General features: G+C 38.6%; 1 protein-coding gene across 2 annotated transcripts; it reads left to right on the forward strand.

Annotated features, from left to right (window-relative positions):
- Positions 1-363: 363 nt before the first annotated feature.
- LOC149647347 (uncharacterized) lies at positions 364-23,837 on the forward strand. 2 transcript variants are annotated; one of them, XM_089850196.1, is made up of 7 exons: positions 364-852; positions 19,228-19,300; positions 20,061-20,229; positions 21,211-21,338; positions 22,058-22,297; positions 22,933-23,116; positions 23,546-23,837. In XM_089850196.1, the coding sequence occupies exons 2-7, from the start codon at positions 19,261-19,263 to the stop codon at positions 23,700-23,702; spliced, it is 918 nt and encodes a 305-aa protein (XP_089706322.1). In that variant the 5' UTR covers positions 364-852; positions 19,228-19,260; the 3' UTR covers positions 23,703-23,837. The 2 variants fall into 2 exon arrangements, with proteins under 2 accessions (XP_089706322.1, XP_089706321.1); XM_089850195.1 differs by having other exon boundaries at positions 364-845.
- The last annotated feature ends 478 nt before the right edge of the window (positions 23,838-24,315 follow it).

Raw genomic sequence — 24,315 nt, forward strand, 5'->3', positions numbered from 1 at the left:
ATCTTGAATTTTTATAACGGCTCAGATCTTGTTCTCGGGTTTTGAGGCGAGAAAGGCATAACCTGATTGGCTTGATTTTGCCATGCGCAGAACCTGTTTTACCCCAAGAGTCAGACTCTAATCCAATCAGAAAAATAAGAGATTTACCTTCGTCGCTCAACGACAGATGATACTACAGTCAATTTCGTTAGTCACGTGATCCCTTAGGTGGAGATGAGACCAATTCAACTTGTTTATTTGTGGGTTGGGTCTATTAGTATTTGCCTCGTTTTTCTACCCCCCCCCCCTTTCCAGAACGAGTCTCCTCTTTTATACATCCTCCTTGCTCCATGCCGCTTCCTCCTCGTACGTGCTCACTGCCTCCAGTTCCGCTCCGCATCCTGAGCATCTCTCCTATCCATCGCGTGGAACGTAAGTACGCAAGATCCTTCTCCTCGACATCGGACGTAGGAATGCTCGCGTCGCCCTAGCGGCCATCTCTGTCCTCTCACTAGATGCTACCGAGCGGACAGAACAACCCATACTTACTTTCTCTCTCTCGCTCTGATCGACCTCCGCTTACTTAAAGAGTCAGTCCAATCAGTCCAAGGCGGCTGAGACACAACGACACTGCTACCCAACGTCAAACGCTTTAACCCTACCTACAGACGACCAGTCAACACTTGGGAATTCGCACTGGCCAGGGCTTTGTGATTTTTCAAGTCATTTTCGGTTGTACTAGCTAGGATCAGTGGATAACCAAACAGTTCAACGAGGGTCAGTGATTTATGGAGAAATTGACCCCGAATTGTGACCTCTTCCGATGATGGGACTTCGTAATCATTAAGATCTGAACCGTGGTGGTGGTAACTGGTAAGCTGATTTTTCTTTACTCTTTGATTGGATATTTTCCGTGCCTTGATTTCATTTGTACAATTTTTTAATTTGTAACAATGATAGCTTTTTGACTCAAATTGAAGAGTTGAATTGTTGAGTGAATTAGTTGAGTCCTGTAAATAGATACCATACCAGTTTAACAGAAAGAAAAAATTGATTGGTGATCCATTTTTTTGACTGGTGGTATTTTCAGGCATTACAACTAGTTTTTTGACTTAAATTGAAGAGTCAACTCTATTTGAGTAAGCTAGTTGAGTCGTGAAAATAGATGCCAAACGGGTTAGCAATGAGAACAATTTATAGGCAATCCATATTTTGATTTGTGGGTTTTTCAGATATTACAACATAGCCCTTTTACTCAAATAGATTGAGTTGTGTGAATAGATTTTGAAAGAATATTTAGTAGTGAGAAAAGTTGATTGGTAATTATTTTAACTGAAGACCTTTTTAGTCTGCATAAAATTTGACTCAACTTCGTAAGTCAACTCGAGTCTAGTTGTTGATAATTTTTTTTTTGGACTTTTCAATATACTATACAAATAGATGAGTCAACTCGAGTTGAGTTAACTAGTTCGATCTTGTCAATAGACGTTGAAGGAACCATAATAGTTGTAGTGAGAAAAAAAATTTAATAGTTGTATTTATTTTGATTTATCTAGTTGAGTCAAAAGGTTCACTAGTCTGAAAAAGGCTTAACCAAGTTGAGTGAAAAAATAGTAATATTATCTTTAATTCAATTAGTTCGTAATTAAACCCAATCTTATTGCAATAGAATAACAATTTCATTGTTTCGAATTCTGCTAAAATTAGTTTATCTAACCAACTAATTGGGTTACGAACGATTTTTCACTGAGGAGGCCCAATTAAGCTGAATTCAATTAATATAAATTTAATAAAGCAGTGATTGTATAATTAAATCCCGCTTTATTTCGCACCCTCCTTGGTTTTATGATACAACGTATTCCCACTGCTGGCGCTTCTTAAGATATTCAAAACGGCTTTATAGAGACGTTTTACAAGTCTGATTTTAAACATGTTAGAAATTTTTCCTATAATTTTCTCTCTTGCACTGAAATCTCATCAGTCGAGTAGATTTAATTGTTGCTAATAACTTTCATCGCAAATAACATTACGACAGTAAATATGGTACCCAATGAAATACGTATGCTGACCAACTTCTGATTTGTCATTCAAAACTAGTAGGGCAGAGTAACTTTATCATCATAATCGTTTTATAGAATTTGAAAATTTTTAATAGACAGTTTATGATATTTATTGTTTCAACCTTAAAAGGATTATTTAATAATATTTATTATTTTATTCAAAACATTTTAACATTTTTTTAGTATGACAATTACTACAATTCACTCACTTAACTGCTAAATATAAAAAACCCAATAAAACCCCACAAAAACCCGGTAGGATGGGTTTTTTAATATAAAACTGGGGTTTGTTCAAACCCTGCATAGAAACCCCAGTGGGCTGGGGTTTTTAATATAAAACTCGGGGTTTTTTTTCGAACCCTGCATAAAAAACCCAATAAAACCCTGTGGGGTGGAATTTTTTTTAATATATAACCCGGGTTTTTTCAAACCCTGTATAAAAAACCCCAATAAAAGCCCATAAAATACCCGGCAGGCTGGGATTTTTAATATATAACCCGGATTTTTTCAAACCCGGCATTAAAAACCAAATAAAACCCCACAAAAACCCGATATACTGGGTTTTAATATAAAACCTGGATTTTTTCGAACCCTGCACAAAACGATGACTGGCTACCCACCCGGTAGCATCATGATAACCTATGATGTTACACCGGAAGTACCTTTCTTCTAAGTGCTACTTCTTAGTTTACTGCTTATGTTTAAATCGCAATCTACACCGTTTCATACAGACTTACGAGTATTATTATATTTGATTCATAAGTTTAAACAACTAGGGTATATGACAAGGATAACTTCAGTAAATTTCGATCACTTGACCAAATCGTAAAATCAGCAGAAAGGCTTAAAGATCAAAGGTATTACGTATAAAGATTGGAAAACTGACTCAAAGGTCCGTAGGCTTCCCTTTTTTTTTTGGTCGTCTGCGACTGAGTTCTAGCTATGGATCGCTCTTTTCGCTTTGAACCCCACGGCGGGGGGAGGGGGCTTTATGGGGTTCGAGGTCTCTCTTTGGCAAATCGATAATTCGAGTATAGTGTAGTGTAAATGTGGGTGTGGGACAGAGTTGACGAGCAATGTTCGCCCTGAGATTGTCGTGGGCCATGCTACCAGGAATACATCGATGTCTTCTGCTTCGGATCTCTAAGAGGCCATATACTTTGTAAGATGAGACTAGAAGTACTGAGCTAATCAAATTCTTCACTTGGCGAAAGTGAATATTCTTGATAACACACTAACGGTTGGCCCTCTGGTAGCGGTTTCTGAGTTTTCCCTCCAAACCGTGAGACGCTCGCGGCGGTAGACGGCCGAACTAGATTCAAGCTCCCGCGTCCGTGTTCCGCGGCATTAGGTTGAGAGGAAGGGGGTAGAAATGTTTTTGGAACTCGACAAATTGTTTTCTCTCTAGTGTAGGCGCGATGGAAGCGGCATAAAGTCCTCAAATTTGTTCACTAGTGCCATGATCTACTACCAATGCTAGAGCCCTTCACTTCTAGTCTCATCTTACTTCTCCTTTTACTAATATCTGATTGACGGTAAGGGGAAGGGCTTAATACGTTGTTAAACTCACTCCTCGCGTTTCATTGGCTATTCAAAAATACAGGTCTACTCGTTCACACAACGCGAAGATAACTTGTTTATATTCGGGTAGGTGGATAGGTACGTTAATTTCATTTGGCTTCTAAGTTCAAATACATTAGGTCTGACGTCAAGGGTGACGGTCTCTACAGCTCCTCCCCTTTAGTTCAAGCAGAAAGGCCCAGAAAATGGAAAGATAAATATTCCAAGTAGGTCTAGATGAAATCTTTGTTTTACTTAGCGATTCACGTCGTCTGTTTAGTAGTCTGCTTAAGCAGGATCGTGCATTTGCTTCTTGCCCCTTTAAATTCAGCTTTCAATTTTTCCTAAGCTTAGCCAAGGCTTAATCTCCTGTTCCACAGAATATACCAAGTGGAGCCTAAATTTGGTATGTTCTGTATATCTAATTTTACGAACAAGTACTGTTCTGTTGAAGAGCCGCACCGATACCGATCATTAGTTTTTCAGGGCCTATCGAGCTGGCAGCCATGAAGGTGTTCAGTTTCGATTCGCGGCTAAGAGAGATCCACCTTACCCCGTGTCTCCCCGACAAACCATGCAACTACCCGTTTTACGCAAGGCCTTTCACCCTTGCATTGAGCTGCTGGGGTGCTCGAGTTTTACGAGGTCACGTTGCTTGCTGATTTTTTTATCTTTACATTGTGTGGTATTTTTTAAATACCACACAAAGGATAATGTATTTGAACTGTGTCATATTTTGTTGTGGTCTGTTATGATGTAGCAGATTGTGGTGCGGATTTATGAGGTTATATTATGGGGTAGATTTGAACGAAGTCATATTATGTGTTAGACAGATTTGAACCAGGTCATATTATGTGTTAGACAGATTTGAACCAGGTCATATTATGTGTTAGACAGATTTGAACCAGGTCATATTATGTGTTAGACAGATTTGAACCAGGTCATATTATGTGTTAGACAGATTTGAACCAGGTCATATTATGTGTTAGACAGATTTGAACCAGGTCATATTATGTGTTAGACAGATTTGAACCAGGTCATATTATGTGTTAGACAGATTTGAACCAGGTCATATTATGTGTTAGACAGATTTGAACCAGAAGTTTATAATTCTGCCATGTTGTGTGGTAGATTACAAAAGGGTCATGTTGTGTGGTAGATTAAAACCGGGTCATGTTGTGTGGCTGATTACAACCGGGTCATGTTGTGAGGTTGATTTCAACCAGGCCACGTTATGCGGTAGATTTAAATCCCTAAAAATTATTCCATGACTTTGAAAATGTCCTAATAACTAAACTTCCAAAAAATGCAGTATTTTTGGTGCCCAAAGGTTAACTTGCAATAAAATAACAATGAACCTGATACGAGCATTGTAAACTGACCACCATTCTTAAGGAAAGACGATAGCCTTTGATTCTAGCGGTTTTAATTTTGGGAGGACCACCCATGGGACTCTCCGTCACAGTATGTAATTACCTCACTAATTTCTTCGTCTCTAATTACACCCGAGCAACGTGCGCGGCAAATGTAGGCAGAAAGAGAGGCGTAACTTTGGCTTATTCTCTACGGAAGCGGTGAACAGTAAAGCCTATAATGGATCTATTATTTAACTCTATAGACACTAATTATGGAGGTCTTAATTAGTGCCTGAAATTGTAACTATATTATTAGGATGTTATTACTTTTGGAAATGAGACTGATTATAGGGAAGACTAATTTTTTTCAAGATCAGATCGGACTATTTTGTTTTATTTTGTTAAAAAGGACCGACAATAAGGGGGCTGTTCACAAATTACGTAACACCAAAAAATCGGCCATTTTTCAATAACCCCTTATAACTTGTAATCGTAAATAATATTCAACAAAACCCCCAACTCTCAAATGTGTAACAAAAGCTTCAGAACTCCAAAAATATTTTGTTTATAGAGTAATGTCAGTCCTACGTATGCAAACGTCATACCCTTCTATCTCTTAGCTCAGTTTCATCCCCCCTACCAGGCGCGTACAGTATCCCCTCTTACAAAAGCGCGCCTAGAGGGAGGGATACACAGTTTACTCCCCTCTCTACCGACACTACTCTATTTTACATTTCAAAAACATACGCACTGTTTTAACAATAAGTATCACCCTCAATTAATATGTTTCTGATATCTATGAACTTATAAATTAACCTAAAATTATTCAATCATATTTTTGATAAATATGAGTTTCTCTAAAATTATCCATATACAGTTTTAATATCTTTGAATTTGTCTAAATTTATTCCATTATGTTTCCGATATCTATGAGCTTCTTGCAAATTTGTAAATTGTCAAAAAGTGACACTGGTCTTATTGGGTAACATATGGAAGGATCTAGGGTGTCCATTTGCGGCCTATTACAGCGAAATCGCCTTTGCACCCTCCAAAATCTAAGCCTATATTTCTTACGTTTACCCTATCTGGACGCAAAGTGCACACACAAACAAATGACTCCATTTTGGGATGTTATCGAGGAGTTACTCACTAGCGCAGTTTTCCAAGTTTCAAATGCGCATCTCTTAGCTCGAATATAAATATTTGAAACCACAGGAACACATAGTATTATTTTATTTGGAATTTTTAAGAGGCTGTAGACCGTCTACTAATATCTGATTGAAGGTAAGGGGAGGGGCTTGAAGCTTTGTAAACCGCCCACTCCTCCTTCCTGGCGTTTCATTGGCTATTCACACATAATAAATAGACTTAAAACTATCACGTGACATACACTTTATTTTTCGGTAACACAATTTGTTCTTGAACCCTGACTCGACATTTAAAAGTTTATCTGAAAATTTCACCAAGCATTTTTTCAAATCTCACCTCAAAGTAACACCTTTTTGGGAAACACAGATCTCAATGGTGCACCGTACTAGCCTAGTAGACGAAAAAACACGAGTGATGTGTCCCTCTATGGTATCTGTGAATATATATGGTATATTTGGCATGGCCCCAACAAGAAACACTTTACCCGATTGTTTTAGCCACATGGCTCTCTCTCTCTCCGCTCTCCGTCTTTTTTTTGTTCATTCTAAAACTTTGAAAAGCAACAAACTGTTTCTGGATGGAAAATAAAATGGTTTGAGAAAAACCACAAGAAACTCCTTTGTGTTTTTTTTTCGTATAAAAACAGGCGTGGGTGCGAAAACGAGAACCATTAAGAGACCAAGTCCAACCCCCCCAAGAAAGGTTTCCGTTTAGACTCATTAATCGACACGTTTCTTTGTGAAGAACACCAATATCAATTTTAAATAGTGCTGTTTCATTTACTATGAGTTGTATAATAATAACTAGCTAAATACCCGACTATGTCATTTTTACTGTGCTCTTATAAGATTAAATGGTTAGGGGTTCGCGGACCAAAGCAAGTAAGAGGAACTCAACCAAATCACTTCTAAAACCTTTCCCTAGTGTTACCAGAAGAAGGATAAGCGACTAGAAGTAAAGAGCTCTAGTATTGGTAATAGATCCTGGCACTAGTGAACAAATTTGAGGATTTTATGCCACCGCTTCCATCGCGAGTGTCTACACTAGAGAGAAAAAAATTGGTCGAGTTCCAAAAAAATTTCCTACCCCCTTCCCCTCAAGCTAAAGCCGCGGAACACGGACGCGGGTGCTTGAATCTAGTTCGACCGTCTACCGCCACCCGCGAGCGTCTCACGTTTTGGAGGGGAAACTCAGAAACCGCTACCAGAGGGCCAACCATTGGTGTCTTATCAAGAATAGTCACTTTCGCCAAGTGAAGAATTTGGTTACCTTGATACTTCTAGTCCCTTATCTTACTTCTGGTGTTACTAATCCCAAAGTGGGCAGTTTGGTCAATGTAGTTTGATGAACAAATATACAGATAAGATAAAACATGGCTACCACGATTAACTATAAGTCAGAGTATTCTGATACCAGCCGTCGATTTAATGTAAGCTGGAGATCCAAAGGTCAAACAGGCTTCATTATATGTCAGAGGCACGACACCGTACTTACTGTAGTGACTGATATATCTGACAGTCCTGAAGCGGTGGTTTATTTATTGGTGAAACGCGATCTTGCAAATAGCCCCATAAATGGTGCGCTAATAAATCAAGTCCATCCCGTTACAGGATTGTATAACATTCGCTTAACAGTTCTGTAGCAGGGAATATGCAGACAGAATATAGAAAGAGACGTTACTTACTTCTAGCTTCTACTCTCGATTAGACATAAATATTTTATTGAAATTTTACTATTTCGTTTCTGTATGGTTTCTCTGACATATATTTTAATTTTGGAAATGCTAACGTACGGCTATATAAGTCAACCGACGATACATTCAAGCATAAGTTTATAAGATATGTTCAATAAGCATGACGTCACTACCTATACTTCGTAATGCTAGAGACTTACAGCTCGAGCTAGTTCGAGGGAGAACGACGGAAGCGAGGATTGCAGACTACACTCGGTGGTTAATTTTGCAGGACTTCCATCTAGGTCCTATTTAGTCTGCATAACGAAGCCTTTGACAGCGCCTCACCAGGCATCGCTTTACCCTAAATTTATGACCTACCTCACTCACTTCATGACAAGCTCCAGTTTGTAACCAGTGACAAATTTACGAAGCATATCTTATGAATAAACTTATGGTTCCAGTTAAATTGAATGATTAACTAAATATTCCGAACTCGTAGAAGGTGTCGAAAACTGAACTTGTTTGTAGTTATGGTCTTTTGTCACTGAGGAGAGGTATCTTATCTCTTCGAACAGTGGCCATATTGGTGAAGAGGATGGTGGTAAGAAACCAATATCGGTGATAGGTCTTGCTGGGGTGTCAAACAGTCAAAGGCCCGAATGGTTCGTCGTCAGCTGTTACCCCCCCCCCTCCTCCCAATATATGTCCTGTCCATTCTGAGACCTTAATATTTTCATCGTCGCCATTGCGTGTACGTGAATCAGAAGGACCGAACATCTGCCGAGGGGCATATCACTTAAGCAACACGTTTGTCATAATCTTCGGAAAGTTATTATTGAGAAAAGTCCTGTTTAATCCTATAAGTATTGATAAAAGTCCTGTTTAATCCTATAATTATTGATAAAAGTCCTATTTAATCCTATAATTATTGATAAAAGTCCTATTTAATCCTATAATTATTGATAAAAGTCCTATTTAATCCTATAATTATTGATAAAAGTCCTATTTAATCCCATAATTATTGATAAAAGTCCTGTTTAATCCCATAATTATTGATAAAAGTCCTGTTTAATCCCATAATTATTGATACAAGTCTTATTTAATCCTATAATTATTGATAAAAGTCTTATTTAATCCCATGATTATTGATAAAAGTCCTAGATAATCCTATAATTATTGATAAAAGTCCTATTTTATCCTATAATCATTGATAAAAGTCCAATTTAATCCCATAATCATGGATAATAGTCCTAGATAATCCTTTATCTTCATAAAAAATGAAAGAAAATTTTTATAAAAATGTTCAGGGTAGTGTGTGACCCCTCGACTTTGGGTCGAGAATGCCGCCAGCGAGCCCGTAGGAGAATTCCAACTTAGAAACGGGAAAGTCTTAAGTCATTTCTTGCCCAAAATGTAGCGCTTCTGAGCCTGAATTCGACCGATAATGTATAGGAGAACGGTAGTTGCGGGAGATATGAATTGATCGCTCCCGAAATCTTTCTTCCCCTCCACTTTCGTTGAAAACGTAACCCCCCCCCCTCCACCATATAAACCAAGGAAGAAAAGATGAAATATTGTCGTCAACCAAAGACGTCCATTTCCTTCAAAAAATGCCTTACAACATAGGGTGGTTCTGACTTGGAGGAACCAGCAAAACTGGAGGCGAAAAGATGGTGTGACATACTCGGCAGCATGAGTTACCCACCAGTCTGGGAAATAAGGATATTATTTAAACTACTCCCCTAGTGTCCGAAATAATAAACTGGTCTCCGAACTGGTCCCAGCCTTCGTTCTCCTATAAATTTTCAATTAATAAACTGGTCCCGAAGACCAGTAACCCCCAAGTTTTTGAATTAAAAAACTAGTCCAAGCAATTAATAAACTGGTTTTGGACCAGAGCAAGTCTGCTGGTATTTCCCAGACTGTTACCCACTATGCTTTAGTTTACTTGGGCCTAAGATAACAGCGCCATCTATCAGTTTTAAGCCACATAGTATCAGTGATTCGTGAACAGTAAAAAACAATCTCGCTATTTGGTCCGCTTGATGCCACCTGAGTGGTAGGCCCCATGCTAACGCGAGGTGTGCTGGGTGTTTTAAACTGCCAAGCTCTGGTGCAATACATCTCTGCAACGGGCATAGGTTTTTCATCTCCAGTCAAGCTGGTTTCTCCGTGGTTCTGACCCCCCTCTCTGTTAATATATCGCATTAGCTAAACCAATTCGTGCTGCCTGGTGTTGTAAGGGACTAAATAGTCTTTACTTAAAGGAGGGAGAGATGGAGGCGTAATCTGGATACCTATAACGCAGCCTCTGTACCCCCATTTACAGCAACGAATTCCTGGCAGTATACTCTGCGTTTCGGTAGGGTCGTATGGTACGGAAACGTAAAGGATGCCACCTGTGTCTTAAAAAAAGAAGCTAGTACTAATATAAATACAACGGCACTTAACAATCGCCTACCGAAGGGTAGGGGCGTGCGTGAGGCACACTGGGAGACTTTCATTACAACTCCGTCTCACATCTTTCCTCCCTGGTCTTTGGGAAATATCACCAATATGTATATTTTTTTTAATTAAAAATTTCATATTCAATGCTTAATTAGCTGTTTATCATTAAGCTAAAATGTTACGGGTCTAGAGTAGGACGTTCTTAAAACTCTCAATGGCTAGGGGTTGGCTTAAGTTCCATCCCAGCTCACCCCAACCACATATAAAGTAACCTAAATTCTGTTTTTCACGTTGTGGTCCCATAAGCTTTCTGTAAACACTTTCTTAGCCCCTAGTTACCTTCTTAACCATCTCGTCTATTTGTTGCACGAGCTGTTTTGCCAGTTGTGGCCCTTACAGAGATGAAATTGTGGCGTCACCTTACGTTGTTACAGTTCAAGACAATAAAATTCGGAAAGAACTCTCCGCCTTTAGCGCCTCTTTGCATTTCAAATACCATAAAAATCGGATTTTCATCTGGCTATTTTTCATTCTACCTACTGGTTGGTATTCCGCAGTTTCCAAAAGTCACAATTTTAGATTTTATTTCCAAATATTCCCAATACGAGATGCAATGCGTCAAAAGAAGCATTTGTTCAAAAATATATAAAATTCATTTTTATCAGCTGAAGTCCAACGTTTCGATGTTTTCTAGTTGGATCTTCGGAGATGACAGACCTAAAAAGGTCCTATAATTCCTAAAAATCCTATATTTTTGCAGAATTTCCTATGAAGTCCTATAATTTTGCAGAATGTCCTATGAAGTCCTATAATTTTGCAGAATGTCCTATGAAGTCCTATAATTTTGCAGAATGTCCTATGAAGTCCTATATCATTGCAGAATGACCTATGAAGTCCTATATTTTTTGCAGAATGACCTATGAAGTCCTATATTTTTTGCAGAATGTCCTATGAAGTCCTATATCATTGCAGAATGTCCTATATCATTGCAGAACGTCCTATATCATTGCAGAATGTCCTATGAAGTCCTATATCATTGCAGAATGTCCTATGAAGTCCTATATCATTGCAGAATGTCCTATGAAGTCCTATATCATTGCAGAATGTCCTATGAAGTCCTATATCATTGCAGAATGTCCTATGAAGTCTTATGTTTTTTTGCAGAATGTCCTATGAAGTCCTATATTTTTGCAGAATGTCCTATGAAGTCCTATATTTTTTTGCTGAATGTCCTATGAAGTCCTATATTTTTGCAGAATGTCCTATGAAGTCTTATTTTTTGCATAATTTCCTATATAGTCCCATATTTTTGAAGAATAACTGAAACAATAGGTATGATCATAAGTTCATAAGATATGTTCTGGTTACTAAGAGCTTGTCATGAAGTGACTTAAACGAAACGTCATAGATTCGAGGTAAAGCGACGCCTGGTGAGGCGCTGTCAAAGGCTTAGTAATGCAGACTAAATAGGAAGATCGAAGTCCTGCAAAATAAACCGACTTTAGGACTTCAGTTCTCGTTTGTCGTTCTCGAACTAGTTCGAGCTGTAAGTCTCTCAGTAGCATTACGAAGTATAGGTAGTGTCATACTTATGAAACATCTTATTAACTTATGATATAATAAATGTGAAACCCAAATAATCGACGTATGACGGGGCTAAGTTTACAAATAGTACAACGAAAATGTACTCAAAATAATTGTTTTATCTGATCCGTTCCACCCTGTATATTGTCAAATTAAGTAGATGACGAATATGATAGGTGAGATCGGCCGGTCTATTATGAATTTCTTGGAATTAGAATAGAATATGAAAAATTCCAGTGTTTATATAAAGTGGGTCTACACTGCGCAGGCTTCCAGATTGCCCGCCAAATTATTGTTGTGTGGGAGGTTGTCGCTTATCAATGAGAGGCATTGTTCGCTGAAAATTATCTCAAAAGCTCGAAATCATCAGAACAACCCACGTTAGCACCAAGAACGGTCGTCAAACCAAAGAGAATATACACAGAGGAGTTGATTATTACGATTAAGCGTTATTTATTAATTCTGAGATTAAGAGCTTCTAGTTTCGCCCAGCCAGTCACGTGATTCCAACGTCAGATTATTGGCCTGCAACGTTAGATTATAAATTCAGGGATAGATAGACTTTTTTAAGACGGAATAAACAATGTTTGACCTTTACTTCAGTCCGACTCATAGACGAGTATATAGTCCCTTCCTTCAACACGTAACCAAAAAATTAAATTATCTTATTGGCTCACAAAAACTACGTATTGGTGACGTTGCTGACGGGGAGGGCCAAAAATACGTAATTCCTGTTTACCTCGGTCGCCATGACTACGACCCCTCTTGCGTTGTACCATAGCCCACTCGATCACGCGCGTCACGACGCAAGCTGCTCGCGCTATAGCTATAGCGCGCGGATCGAGTGGGCTATGGTTGTACAGATAAGCGTCTTCACCGGGGTTCAAAATGGAGCCGTCTAAATGCGAGGGTCCAGGTAATTATTCGGGAATTGTTTTTAATAGCAATTAAGAAGGTTGTTAGTGAATTTGGTGCCGGTGTTTTGGATTTGGAGTACATCTGTAAAGGTGAAAAGTGTTCGCTAATTCTTTCTTAAGCCAATAATTTCTACTATCCTCATGATTTTGTAAACGAATTTGATGAAGTTAACCAAGGCTTAGTGAATGGTCAGGAGATTTGTGAGCTTAGTGTTTGGTTAAAACCTGTTCGTGCTGTAATATCTATGAAGACTTTTACTCAATTCTAACTCACTTTTAATTTTCTTGGGTCTTCCCCGTTTTTTTTCAGTTGCAAGCCCTATGTCTTGTGTAACTTCCATTTTTAAACAATGTTATGCCAAAAATTACAATCCGAGCCCATTCCAACTTGGCAGACGAATGAGCAGACGACGGGCAGACGACGTTTACTTGACCCGGATATACATACAACGTCATAACGAAAATAAGACCCGCCTCTTCTTTCATACCCCTCCGTCACGGGTAAGGGGGTCGTGGACTAGGACGCGCACCCGAATAACCCTGTTACCCATTCCGTCTTAAAAAAGTCTATCTATCCCTGATAAATTCAATAACATTTTCGCAATCTATTTGGTACAGTTTTAATGTAAGAAAAGGAATACGTAATTTTCTTCCACTTGGAATCTTAAACAGGTAATTTTTTGGGTCTTTGTGCTTGAATTAAAGGGGAGGAGGTGTAGAAGCATAGTGTATTTGAGAGCGCGTGTCGCTGATATTGACTTAGCTAGCGACCTGTGCCGCGACTAACGCGACCAATGAGCGCCGAACCCGAATGTAAACAAGTACTCTTTGCGTGTTTTGAACGAGTAAACCTAGGGTCGACGGTTGTCTTATATGGTTGAATATGAGCCAATGAAACTCCAGGAAGGAGGAGCGGGTTTTAGCCCTCCCCTTACCTTCAATCAGATGCTATTAAATATTCCAAGTAGAATAAGTCTACGTATTCATGGTAAGAATCATACAAAATTTCAACTAAAAAAACAAAATTAAATTGGTAACGCGTTAAGACTGATTGGATCTAAAATGGCTTCAGTCTTTAAGCAGACGACATATTCCAACCAATAAGAGGTGAAGTTATTGCGAATAAACCAATCGTCCGGGTGTAGTTAACCTCAGGCTGAGAAAAAGGTGGTGGCCCTGGGGCCTGGACAGATTTCCACTTTAAAAATTGTTTGAACCAGTTTTAAAATTAAGTGCTCTGACTCTACTGGACAAATGACCAGTTTAAAAAAATCCTTATTTATCAGCCTGGTTCTCTTAAATATTTAGGGCATATTTTTTTAAAGAATTTGCCAAGGCTTAATCTGCCGCTCCTTGTGGTATATTCTCATTATCAGTTTAAAGCCAGTAATTTTGGTTGTGATAAGATCTTCCAGTTAATTAACTTCTGTTGGGGATCATTTCTTTCAAAGAACTTACTTGTATTTTGATAATAAACACACGCTTCGTAAATGGGATATGGCTACAACGAACCATAAAATTCCAAATTAGGTGCAATTTTTAGTACAATTTTCTTCCGTTTTAAGAATTTTACAATGTTTACGAGCGTACGCGCACTGCTACGCGTTAAGCCGTAATTAACCACGATTTTGGATATAAACTTGTACTTTGTAATTAAAGCCTCGTAATTAGGACTTTACCCTACTAATTATTTCCTCTTAAAGGCGGAATGGAATGTCCAGAAAATGATTTTTTAATCGCTTTACATCAGTGTTTCCCAAAATTTAATTAATCTCAATACATCTTTTCTACGTGAAGCCTTTGGCTTGGCACGTGAATTGTTTTAACAAGTTGGGAAAGCAAAATAAACCTCTCCGAGTCGAGACTTAATTAAGAGGTTTTTCATAAATAATTAAAATAAATATAATTAATATTAATTATTTTAATCGTCAGTATTTTAACTTAATTCTATTTAAGTCGTTTTAAGAAACCGTATTTCTAAAATCATTTTAAACCTAGCTATTGTTGACGTTTGAATTCAAGGGTACGCCTCTTTAACAATTCTTTGAAATTTAGGGTATATAAGGCGATAAATAAAAGATTGCGTGAGCTTTTAGTGGAAGCTCTGCCATTGGGAAGCTAGACCTTTCTCGTAACCCTAGACGCTCGCCGCCTACTTCTTAATCCTAAAGATGGGAGTAGAAGCCAAAAATTGCTTTCTGCGACCACTTTTGCTCCGATTTGCCAACTGCGAACGCGGTAACAAACACACACACAGACACGTCCAGTGTAATACCTCTCCGTGACGTCGTCGTCGTTGGAGAGGTAAATATTTAACAGAAAGTGTGGAAATACTTCACAAAAAAAATCCCAATTACTCGATAAATACTCGAAACAAATTTTCCAATTACTCGATACTTGATTCGAGTACTCAACGCTCGACTCGTTACTCGATAAGAGAAATTTTCAATGCTCGAAACCAAAATTTCAAGGCTAGCAGAGCCCTAATATTATTGAGAACGATAGCCGCGTTTTGTCATATATTATGACGAAATTACTTAGCGAGCGATCACGGAGCAGTCAAATTGAGTACGATAATACTTTTCAAGCTGTTTTATTCAGCCTTGCAACTATCTGCTCTCAAAAAAGAAAATGCGTATTAAACTCAAAATGTTGCTGATTGGCTGGCTAGAGGGTCATGGCTTCGTTTTCTATTACAAAAATGTAGGATCGTTGCAAGCTGAAAGGGCTCGATTTAAAATTCACTTCAAAGGTAATAAGGATATCTTTCAAGACTGAAAGAAAAATCAATTTCGGCAAGGAAAATGGCTGCGGCAAATTCTTTTTCTACGGCGTTAACTTCATGGGCTTTTTACCAACGCCATTTTAAATTTCTAAGTTAATGAAATTCTCAACTTGGATCTCAGCTGGCGAAATTCCCTCGTGCCTTGGCATAACCTAACCGCATAAGTCTATCGCGCATGACCCCATAAGTCAGCATGGAGAATATTCAATTTAAACCTAGGAAGTAAAGACATCTCAAACTCGGCCGGTTTCAGGCCATTCCAACTTATGAAGTTATTAAAACATAGACTTATGGAAAATTTAAATCGTTTAAGACCTTTGCAAAAATCTTGAGTCTAAAATGCAGTAACTCAGTTCTCTATTTTAAACTAGCATAACTTCATAAGATATGTTCCATAAGTTTGTCACTGGTTAGTGAGAGCTTGTAGTGAAGTGACGTCGGTGAAACGTCATGAACTCTCGTAAAGCGACGCCTGGTGAGGCGCTGTCAAAGGCTTAGTACAGACTAAATATCAAGATGGACTGCAAAATCAACCGAGTGTAGTCAATTCTCACTTGTTGTTCTCGAACTAGCTCGAGTTGTAAGTCTCTAGCATTAGGAAGTATAGGTAGTGTCATACTTTTGGCACATATCTTATAAACTTATGATACTAGAGAAGAGTTTTGTATGTAGAAACTCAACTCTGAATAGGAAATATCTACATTATTCGTTTGGTTTTTTTTTGGAACCTAGCATTTTCAAACAACTTCAAATTCAATAATTAATTAGGCATAGGAATTAACTAGAATGATGAAATATTATGTAAACCTCAATGTCAATAACATCAAACCACGTTTAATGAACATTATCGTATAGTATTACCAAGAAGTAATATCTAGAAGGTATAAGATGCCCAAGTATTCGCACACCATGGTCCTAGTCCCCCTTTCAAAATACAAGGGGGGACGTAAAAGGATGCCGGGCTATTTTGCCTCTACTCAGTTGGAAAATACGACTTTAATTTTCGTCATCATTCGCGTCGCGCTGACGTGAGTTTTTAAGAACCAATGAGACGCTGGTTGTAATTTAGAGGCCGGGAAATCTCCGGACCTACGTTTGGACTGGAGATGAAGAGCTAGAAATGTGGCGAATTTATACCTTCTCCCTAATAAACAAGATATCACTTCTTGTTATTACAATAATCATTCAGTTTGGAATAATTGGGAAATTGACTCATTATCACTGTGCACTTTCAGAATCATAAGTTTGTCTTGACTTTATTACAGAACACGCTCATATTATTTTGAATTCAGCTCTTATATCGTTTTTGTTTTAAAGCCGTTTTGAACCTTCTGCGAGCAAAAGCCACGAAGTTCAAATAAAAGAGGCGCTCACTACCTATACTCCGTTAAGGGTGCAGCAGCCTGACTCTCATACATTTTCTCATTTGGCTCCGAAAGTCGACAAAGAAGGAGTTGGACACGTCACCCTAAAATTAAAGCTCCGTTTTCACTAGATACTTTGAAATCGTTTCCAACCGTTATAGCGACTGTGCTTGTATTTTCCCTGACCATATTTGAATTGATCGCGCTAATTAAAATGATACCAATGGAAAAATCGAAGCCCAAGGCCCAAGTTCTTCCGAGTCACATGACTACCAGTAGACCTCCTTAATCGGTTGGAATTTAGCCATGTATGGGAAGGGCTCTCTAGTATCAGTGCTATAGAGTATGCTTTCCCAGTATAAACCTTTTTGCTCCAAGATTCAACGCTGCATTTTTACTCTCTATATTTTGCTATTTTTCAATGACTACTTTTCTTGAACATAACTTATGTTCATGAACTTATAACCTTAGCTACCCTGTGCTGCCTGGGTGTTTTACATGAAACCGGGAATTTAAACACTAAATATTCTTTCCCCACACATTGTTTTTTAAACTTTCAAAATTCATAAAATTGATGCTTATAGTAATGGGTTAATAGTAAAACCTTGGAAGAGGGAAGTACTTCCCTCTTCCAAGGTAAAACTAGGCGTTCGCGGACCCAGCCTTGAGAAGAACTCAACGGAACCACTTCCATTGAACCGTCCCCTAGTGCTACTAATATCAAGCATGATGCAGTTTGGTCAAATTCTTAAATTAAGGAACTGTGACTGCACAAACAAACAAACAAGTTTCCCAAATTTATATAAGATGTCGTAAATGTGAGATCCCTCGAATTGGAGTCCGGAAATTCATTTTCTCTCTTGGGCTGAATCCGGAAGCGGAAGTTAATCTCTCTTTTCGTCGGCCAAAGCTGCCTTTGTTCCGAGTCCGAACATTTTTCTCGCCTCCTCGAAGATTGTATCTACAAATCGATAGACGGCGCTCTTTCGAGCTCCACAAAACAAACTGAAAATTCTTGAGAAACTCATACGAAAGTGTTACACGCATTTTCGCCTTGCAATTTCATAGGGGCGTACTATCTCATCGTGGTTTAAAATCAATAACAAATTTACGTTGAATTTCGCTATTTTTAGCGATCTTCCAATATTTATTTACCTTAGCTTTATCAGAGAGAAATTATAATAGGGAGTAGAAGCTCTTGCCGTTGACAGTGCTAAATACAATGTAGCTCAAACAAGTAGGCTGCGACGCTAAAATTGGCGAGGTAAATTTCCGGTCACATGACTCTCCTTTAATTTTAAAGTTTGCCCTCAATCACTGTTGGTTGTACAATTACCCAATAAGGGTTGGCGATTTCGGAGTTATTAAAATGGTAGTGTCCATCTCCCCTAGACCCTCCCGCAACATTCTAGAGGGAGGGGCCACAAAAATTATACCGGAAATAGACCTGGCCACTTTTGTTGATCACGTGATTTTTGAGCTACATAATATCCCTCAGTTTCCACTCCCTATTATAAATTCTCTCTGGCTTTATATCCTCCCAGCATCCTTCGCAAATCGGTAGGGTTGTACGATTCATTCGCCCTCTGTGTCTTAAAAATATAAGGTATAGTTTGCGCACAAATAAAATGAGAAAATATTTTCGAAATTGCCTCATAGCTTTGCTCATAGGGACAGTATTGTTACGCTGCTACCGAATCGCAAGGTAGTCTGGGAAACGTTCATTGACGCGCACGGTCTACGGAAGCTTGACTTCAAATGGGATGTACAGTTTTGGAAAACGCGACGCTGCTGCTATCTGGTTATCTTAAGGAATTACGAACGGTATTTACATTTGGAAAATCAATACCTAACCCCTAAAAAGATATAGATTGTCGTCTTATAACCAGAAGCAGCTAAAAGTGAACACATCAGTTTTCCTATTCACATTCTGACATGTTATTTCATTTTTATTTGTATGGGCTACGTCCCACCATTGGTAGCTTCTACCAAGATTTGACAAACAATTTGGTTAAAGGGCAATATGTTTTAATAGAAAAAGCAACTTCATTAACGCATTTCATTGACTGTCATACTTTTTATTCTTACATTATTTATGGCAAATAGAGCTGGTAAAAATCAGCGGCCATCTTGATATATTTTGGGCAGACATCTTGTAAAATAGCGCCTCAAACAGGCATTTTGATTATTTGAACCTGAACCATATTTATTATCACATGGATAATTCATACGTACCAAATACATCCACTGATGGGCGCAGGGGTGCGTTTTGGAAAAACGAATGGTGTTTTAGTTTCATTAAATTGTCGCTTGCTTTTATCTTCATGTTGTCGTTGTTGGTTTCGTTACAGATTGTCAATCTACTAGCGCTAGTGTCCATCATTATGGTGGAAATCGGTGGACTTCAAGACCAAGACCACGAAGGTATACAAAATTTCTTTAAATCTAAACATAACTATGCCCTATATCAGCGAAAGAACCCGGTTGGGTGTTGATTATAGGCCAATCAGTCAGTACCTTCATAACGAACGGAGTTATGGGCTGATAACCAGTTATTTAGTGATATAGTTAGTGTAAAGCACGGGAATAGGCAGTGCACACGATTTTCTTATATATGTGTACTAGTTGTTACCCGCGGCGTCGCTCGCGTGTAATAAGAACTTCCATCGAAATGGTATACCAAGAATGGGTAGATTTTACTGATTCGACTAATATTTTTGTAGCACCCTAGGAGCGAAGGCAATCGGCGTTGCCCGTCAGCCCCTAGGGATGCATTATTTCATTACTTTTCACGCGGACATTATTTCATAAAAAAGGGTTTTTAAGTTTTTGGCCGCCATTTAAAAAGATGGCAACAAATCGAACCCGAAAGACCTTTCAGCCCGTCTATAGGTTAAAGGAAACCAGTGTACTAAATATTTGCGAAATCGGTTAAAACGCGTGAACTTTGTTGCATAGAGAAGATTTTTTACATTTCTGGGCGCCATTTATTAAGATCGGGGCGGATTGGGGGAAATCTTTCTTAGTACATGCCTACTACTTATGAGTAACGTTCCTGCAAATTTTCAGCCTTCTAGGGCAAGCGGTTTGGGCTGGGCGTTGATTATCAGTCAGTCTGTCAGTCAGGACTTTGATTTATATAGATATATAGATGTTCTTCATGATTTTCTTTTTCTGTTCTTAGTTCTTGGTAACCAGTACTGTTCGGGTTACACGGACTCTTTCGGCAAATGGAATACCGGTTTTTATTGCCCCACTTTGGGTGAACAGACAGTCTATTGTTGCGGCACCTCTAACCACAAGTATTGCTGCACGCAACGAGACGAAGACAGGATTGCCGCACCGCTAATAGAGTAACAATTGTTTAAAGGGAGGGTGAAGTGGAAAATCAAGTGATTTTTTATCGATTCTTCTACTAATTATAAGACCAGTCTGCACAGTGAAACATTCAGGAAATACCAGCTCCGAATGATTTTAAAATTTAAATTAGGTTCCGATTTTAAGAATAATTTGAAGTATCCCCCTCCGACCAATCGCGTAACGTCCTGCCTTTTTATTAATAAAATTCTCGTGGCACGCTCCGTGTCGAACGAAATTTATGGCGAGATTTGATAAAATTTGCGCGCGATGTGACAATCGTGATTATTCTTAAAATAGAAACCTAATTAGAATTTTAAAATCATTCGGAAGTATTTCCTGAATCTTTCACCATGCAGAGTGGTCTTATAATTAGATGATGAATCGATAAAAAATCACTTGATTTTCCACTTCACCCTCCCTTTAAAGGCATTTTAACAAACTAAGATAAAAAATTTGATTGACTTCCTGATATTGAAATATGCATTGTAACATTATCGAAGAAGGCTCCCTTCATTTATTGTTAGAAAATATAGCTGATAAATAACATAAGGAAATAATATATAGTATAAGTATGAAACGTAGTGCATTTTCATATTACAGCATTTGCTTCCAAATTTGGAGCTATATATTATTTTCTTATGGTATCATCAAATTATGGATTCTCAACTTAGCCCAAAAACCTGGCCATCTCTTCCATGGCCGAATAAGCAAAATGCCTTGTGGAAGGTAATAAAGTGAATTGCTACCCAATTCGCAATATTTATACATATCCATGAGCTAAGCATAAATACATTTAAATTAAATCTCAAAATATATTGGCAAGGAAATCTGTAGCTTAAATAAGGTTATGATGCATAAATAATCAGCTCCGTCTGATTTAATTTAACCTGCTATCTTAGCCCATTATTCCTTTGTTTTCTTATCAGAAGTTCCCAAATTAATTCTGTGTGTGACTTTTCGTAATATTTTCTTAGCCAAACGACACTTTTGGGCATCGTCTTGGGATGTATGATTCTGGTAGTACTGGTGACCGTGGCTTCGTGCCTGCTGTGTCGCCGATGCGTCATGAAGAGGAAGCGTCAACACGCGGCAATCAATGGCGGTTAGTCTTCAAGATACGCTGTCCTATATAGAGATTGGCCGCTCTCTAAAAAATCGTGGCTTAAAACCGCCTCGTCGGAAAGAGTCGCCGAAAATTAACATTTAATCTTAAAATTTCGTAATTTTAACTTCCGTCTGGTAGATGGCGCTGAGGTCGACCTCAAAATATCGATTTTCCCATTTTTAGTTTCATATGGTTATGTACAAACATAAGTTTATAAGATATGTTCCATAAGTATGACACTACCTAAACTTCGTAATGCTAGAGACTTACAGCTCGAGCTATAGTTCGAGAACGACAAGCGAGAATTTACGACACTGTTAATTTTGCAGTCCATCTTACTATTTTCTCTGAATTACTAAGCCTTTGACAGCGCCTCACCAGGCGTCGCTTTACTAGAATCTATGACCTACGTCACTTCCGGACAAGCTCTCAGTAATAATAAACCAAAGCGCACGTAATAAGTGAATGTGCACGAGCACGAGATTTCATGGATACTTGAAACCCTTAGAGGACTGGGAAAGAACCGACTTTGGGTCTGTCTTTGGCGTTACAAAATTCTTGACACGAACAGGCTTTGGATTTTTAACATCCAGCTCGGGTTGTGAAAGAAAGTGGCCAATCCCTATAAAGTGCAGCGTTTATCAGAAACCCCTGATAAAAGTCCGTGATTTTCAATCTTATGGTTATTTTTATAAATATTTTTAATGTCAATGCAGGTCCATTGTACCAAATGCATTGCAGCAGTAGTTCGGGTAGCGGCGTGGCCAACATGTACGCCTTCAGCGGTGGAGGAGGAGCAGGTGGTGAGAACGGCTGCGTTCCCTCTCCCTTGGACGTACACATGGAGATGAACGGCCAACAACATGGCGCTCCCAGAGACATTCAAGACCGAGGAGATTACGTCATAGATGACACTTTCGCCGCCTTCCCGCCAAACAACCAAGAATTATCCAGAGGTGAAATTAAATTAAGTTGTTAAATAGTAGCACCCAAATCTACCAAATTTATGTGCAAGCGCAGGTTGTATTAGCCGCTTTTAACTTTCTACAAGTTTCATAAAATTATTATAATATTACCAAAAGTATATAGATTTTTGAAACAAAAGTGCACATCATAAACAATTTCCTGCTTGACTGTAAACTACATGTAAACTGAGAAGCAAACTACCTTCCACTAAACCGCCTACAGGAACTATCCAATTAGGTTAGAGCTTCTTGACGTCATAGGTTTATAGAAAGTATTACGTGATGCTGGTGATCCAAACATTAATTTTTGGTACTAGAGCTAGAATCTTCTGCTACTTCATGAGCCTATTCATGGCTTGTTCCCTGTGCCACGGTCGGGAAGGTAATCATACGCAGAGGGGTTTTGACACTATTCTGGGATAAAGGAGGCTGGGCTTCTCATATTACACGGCGCGAGCAAGTTTCAAGAAAGTGTACTTTTGGTTTTTATATCTATATACTTCTGACATTACTACTGCACCAAATGACACGCTGTTTTTATTTTAACCCGATAGTGTTGTTAGGTTTGTGATGCTACTATACCTTTAGCCAAACTAAAAAAATTTCACGAGAGTTGTAATTTTTAGCCATGAGGAACGCTCATATGAACTGTCCTCTAAACCATTCTGAACCACCGCCACCTTACCGGGAAATCAGGAGTTCATGCAGTATGGACTCGAACGTCTGTACCTCCTTGAATAGACCCAACGGCATCGCTGTCACCTCCCAGTCCGCCCATTCCAACAGAGAGACCAATAATATTCAGCGAGGGTAAACACGTGAACAAAGACAATCATTTTCATATCGCCTTTATTTCATTGTTTCCCAAACGCTGTGGGGCGAAATTGACGTAACTATCGACGTATCCACTTTGAACCCGAATGTAAAGAAGATATCATCGCGTTGTGTTAAGGAGTAAACCTAGGGTGAATATCCAATGAAACGCGAGGAATGAGGGCGGGTGATTTAACAACGTTTTAAGCCCTTCCCCTTAACTTCAATCAGATATTATTGCGGGGTCTATGGCCTCTTTAAGATTCCAAGCAGAAGAAGTCTATATATTACTAAATATATTTATAATATTCACAGATGTGCCCTTTGAATATTCTTGGGAAACATTGAACTAGAGCACTTGTCCATCTACGCGAAGTTACTTCAAGAACTTTTCTTTGTCTTAAACGATATATTTTTATTACTTAGGCCTTTGCCGTCGTTCCGGGCGACTCGCCCAAGCAATTTATCGACGGAAGATGGGGGCGCAGGTCGGTCACAGGCGCCCTCTTCATTCAGACCTCAAAACACGGTGCCGAGCGCGCATCGAGGAGAAATCAGACAAGAACGGATAACTCATATTTGAACAAAGTGAAGTCATCGAAAGTTGATTCTACATTAATTACCTGAGAAGACTGATTTTAAGAATATTTTGTGCCAAAGAAACTGAACGCCTTTTCTAAAACTGTAAATAAAGAAACATTCCGTAGCTAAATGCAAAGACACTGTGAAGTTTTCAAAAATAACTTACGATTTTGAAATTATTTTGTTGCGTTATTTGCGAACAATTCTCAAGTTCAAGCGAACTTCACTCGGGTCGCGTTAACGCTATACACTTTGAAACGGTTTTCGATCGTTTTGGAAAGGCCTAATTCTATTTCCATTTTCTAATCAAATAACTCTGTGGTTAAGGTCAAAATGCTACATTTCCACCTTTTTCAAAACTGTTAGAAACGGTTTAAAAGTGTAAACGCAACTTTAAGAGAATGGGAATCCGTGTTGGGAGTTCAAATCGGTTGCAATATCTCGCGGACTCAAGTAGTTCAAAATTCTAATATGAATTCAAGGGAGAGGATGCGAAAACTGAGAGAAATCTGCGCGCTAACTGTGGAACGGCTAAGGTTGGGTTGGACACCAAAAATGGGGGAGGTATAGTAGGACTTAATTGTAATTGGTTCGTCTGTATCCGTTCTTGACCA

This window comes from Phalangium opilio, unplaced genomic scaffold, assembly GCF_054372755.1.
Source record: "Phalangium opilio isolate 3A_F unplaced genomic scaffold, DU_Popi_V2 ptg000089l_1, whole genome shotgun sequence".
Taxonomy (NCBI): domain Eukaryota; kingdom Metazoa; phylum Arthropoda; class Arachnida; order Opiliones; family Phalangiidae; genus Phalangium; species Phalangium opilio.

Coding starts and splice junctions, on each gene's coding strand:
- LOC149647347 (XM_089850196.1), top strand. CDS start 19,261: ATGGTGGAAATCGGTGGACTTCAAGACCAAGACCACGAAG. Junction 19,301..20,060: donor TCAAGACCAAGACCACGAAG/GTATACAAAATT, acceptor TTCTGTTCTTAG/TTCTTGGTAACCAGTACTGT. Junction 21,339..22,057: donor ACACGCGGCAATCAATGGCG/GTTAGTCTTCAA, acceptor ATGTCAATGCAG/GTCCATTGTACCAAATGCAT.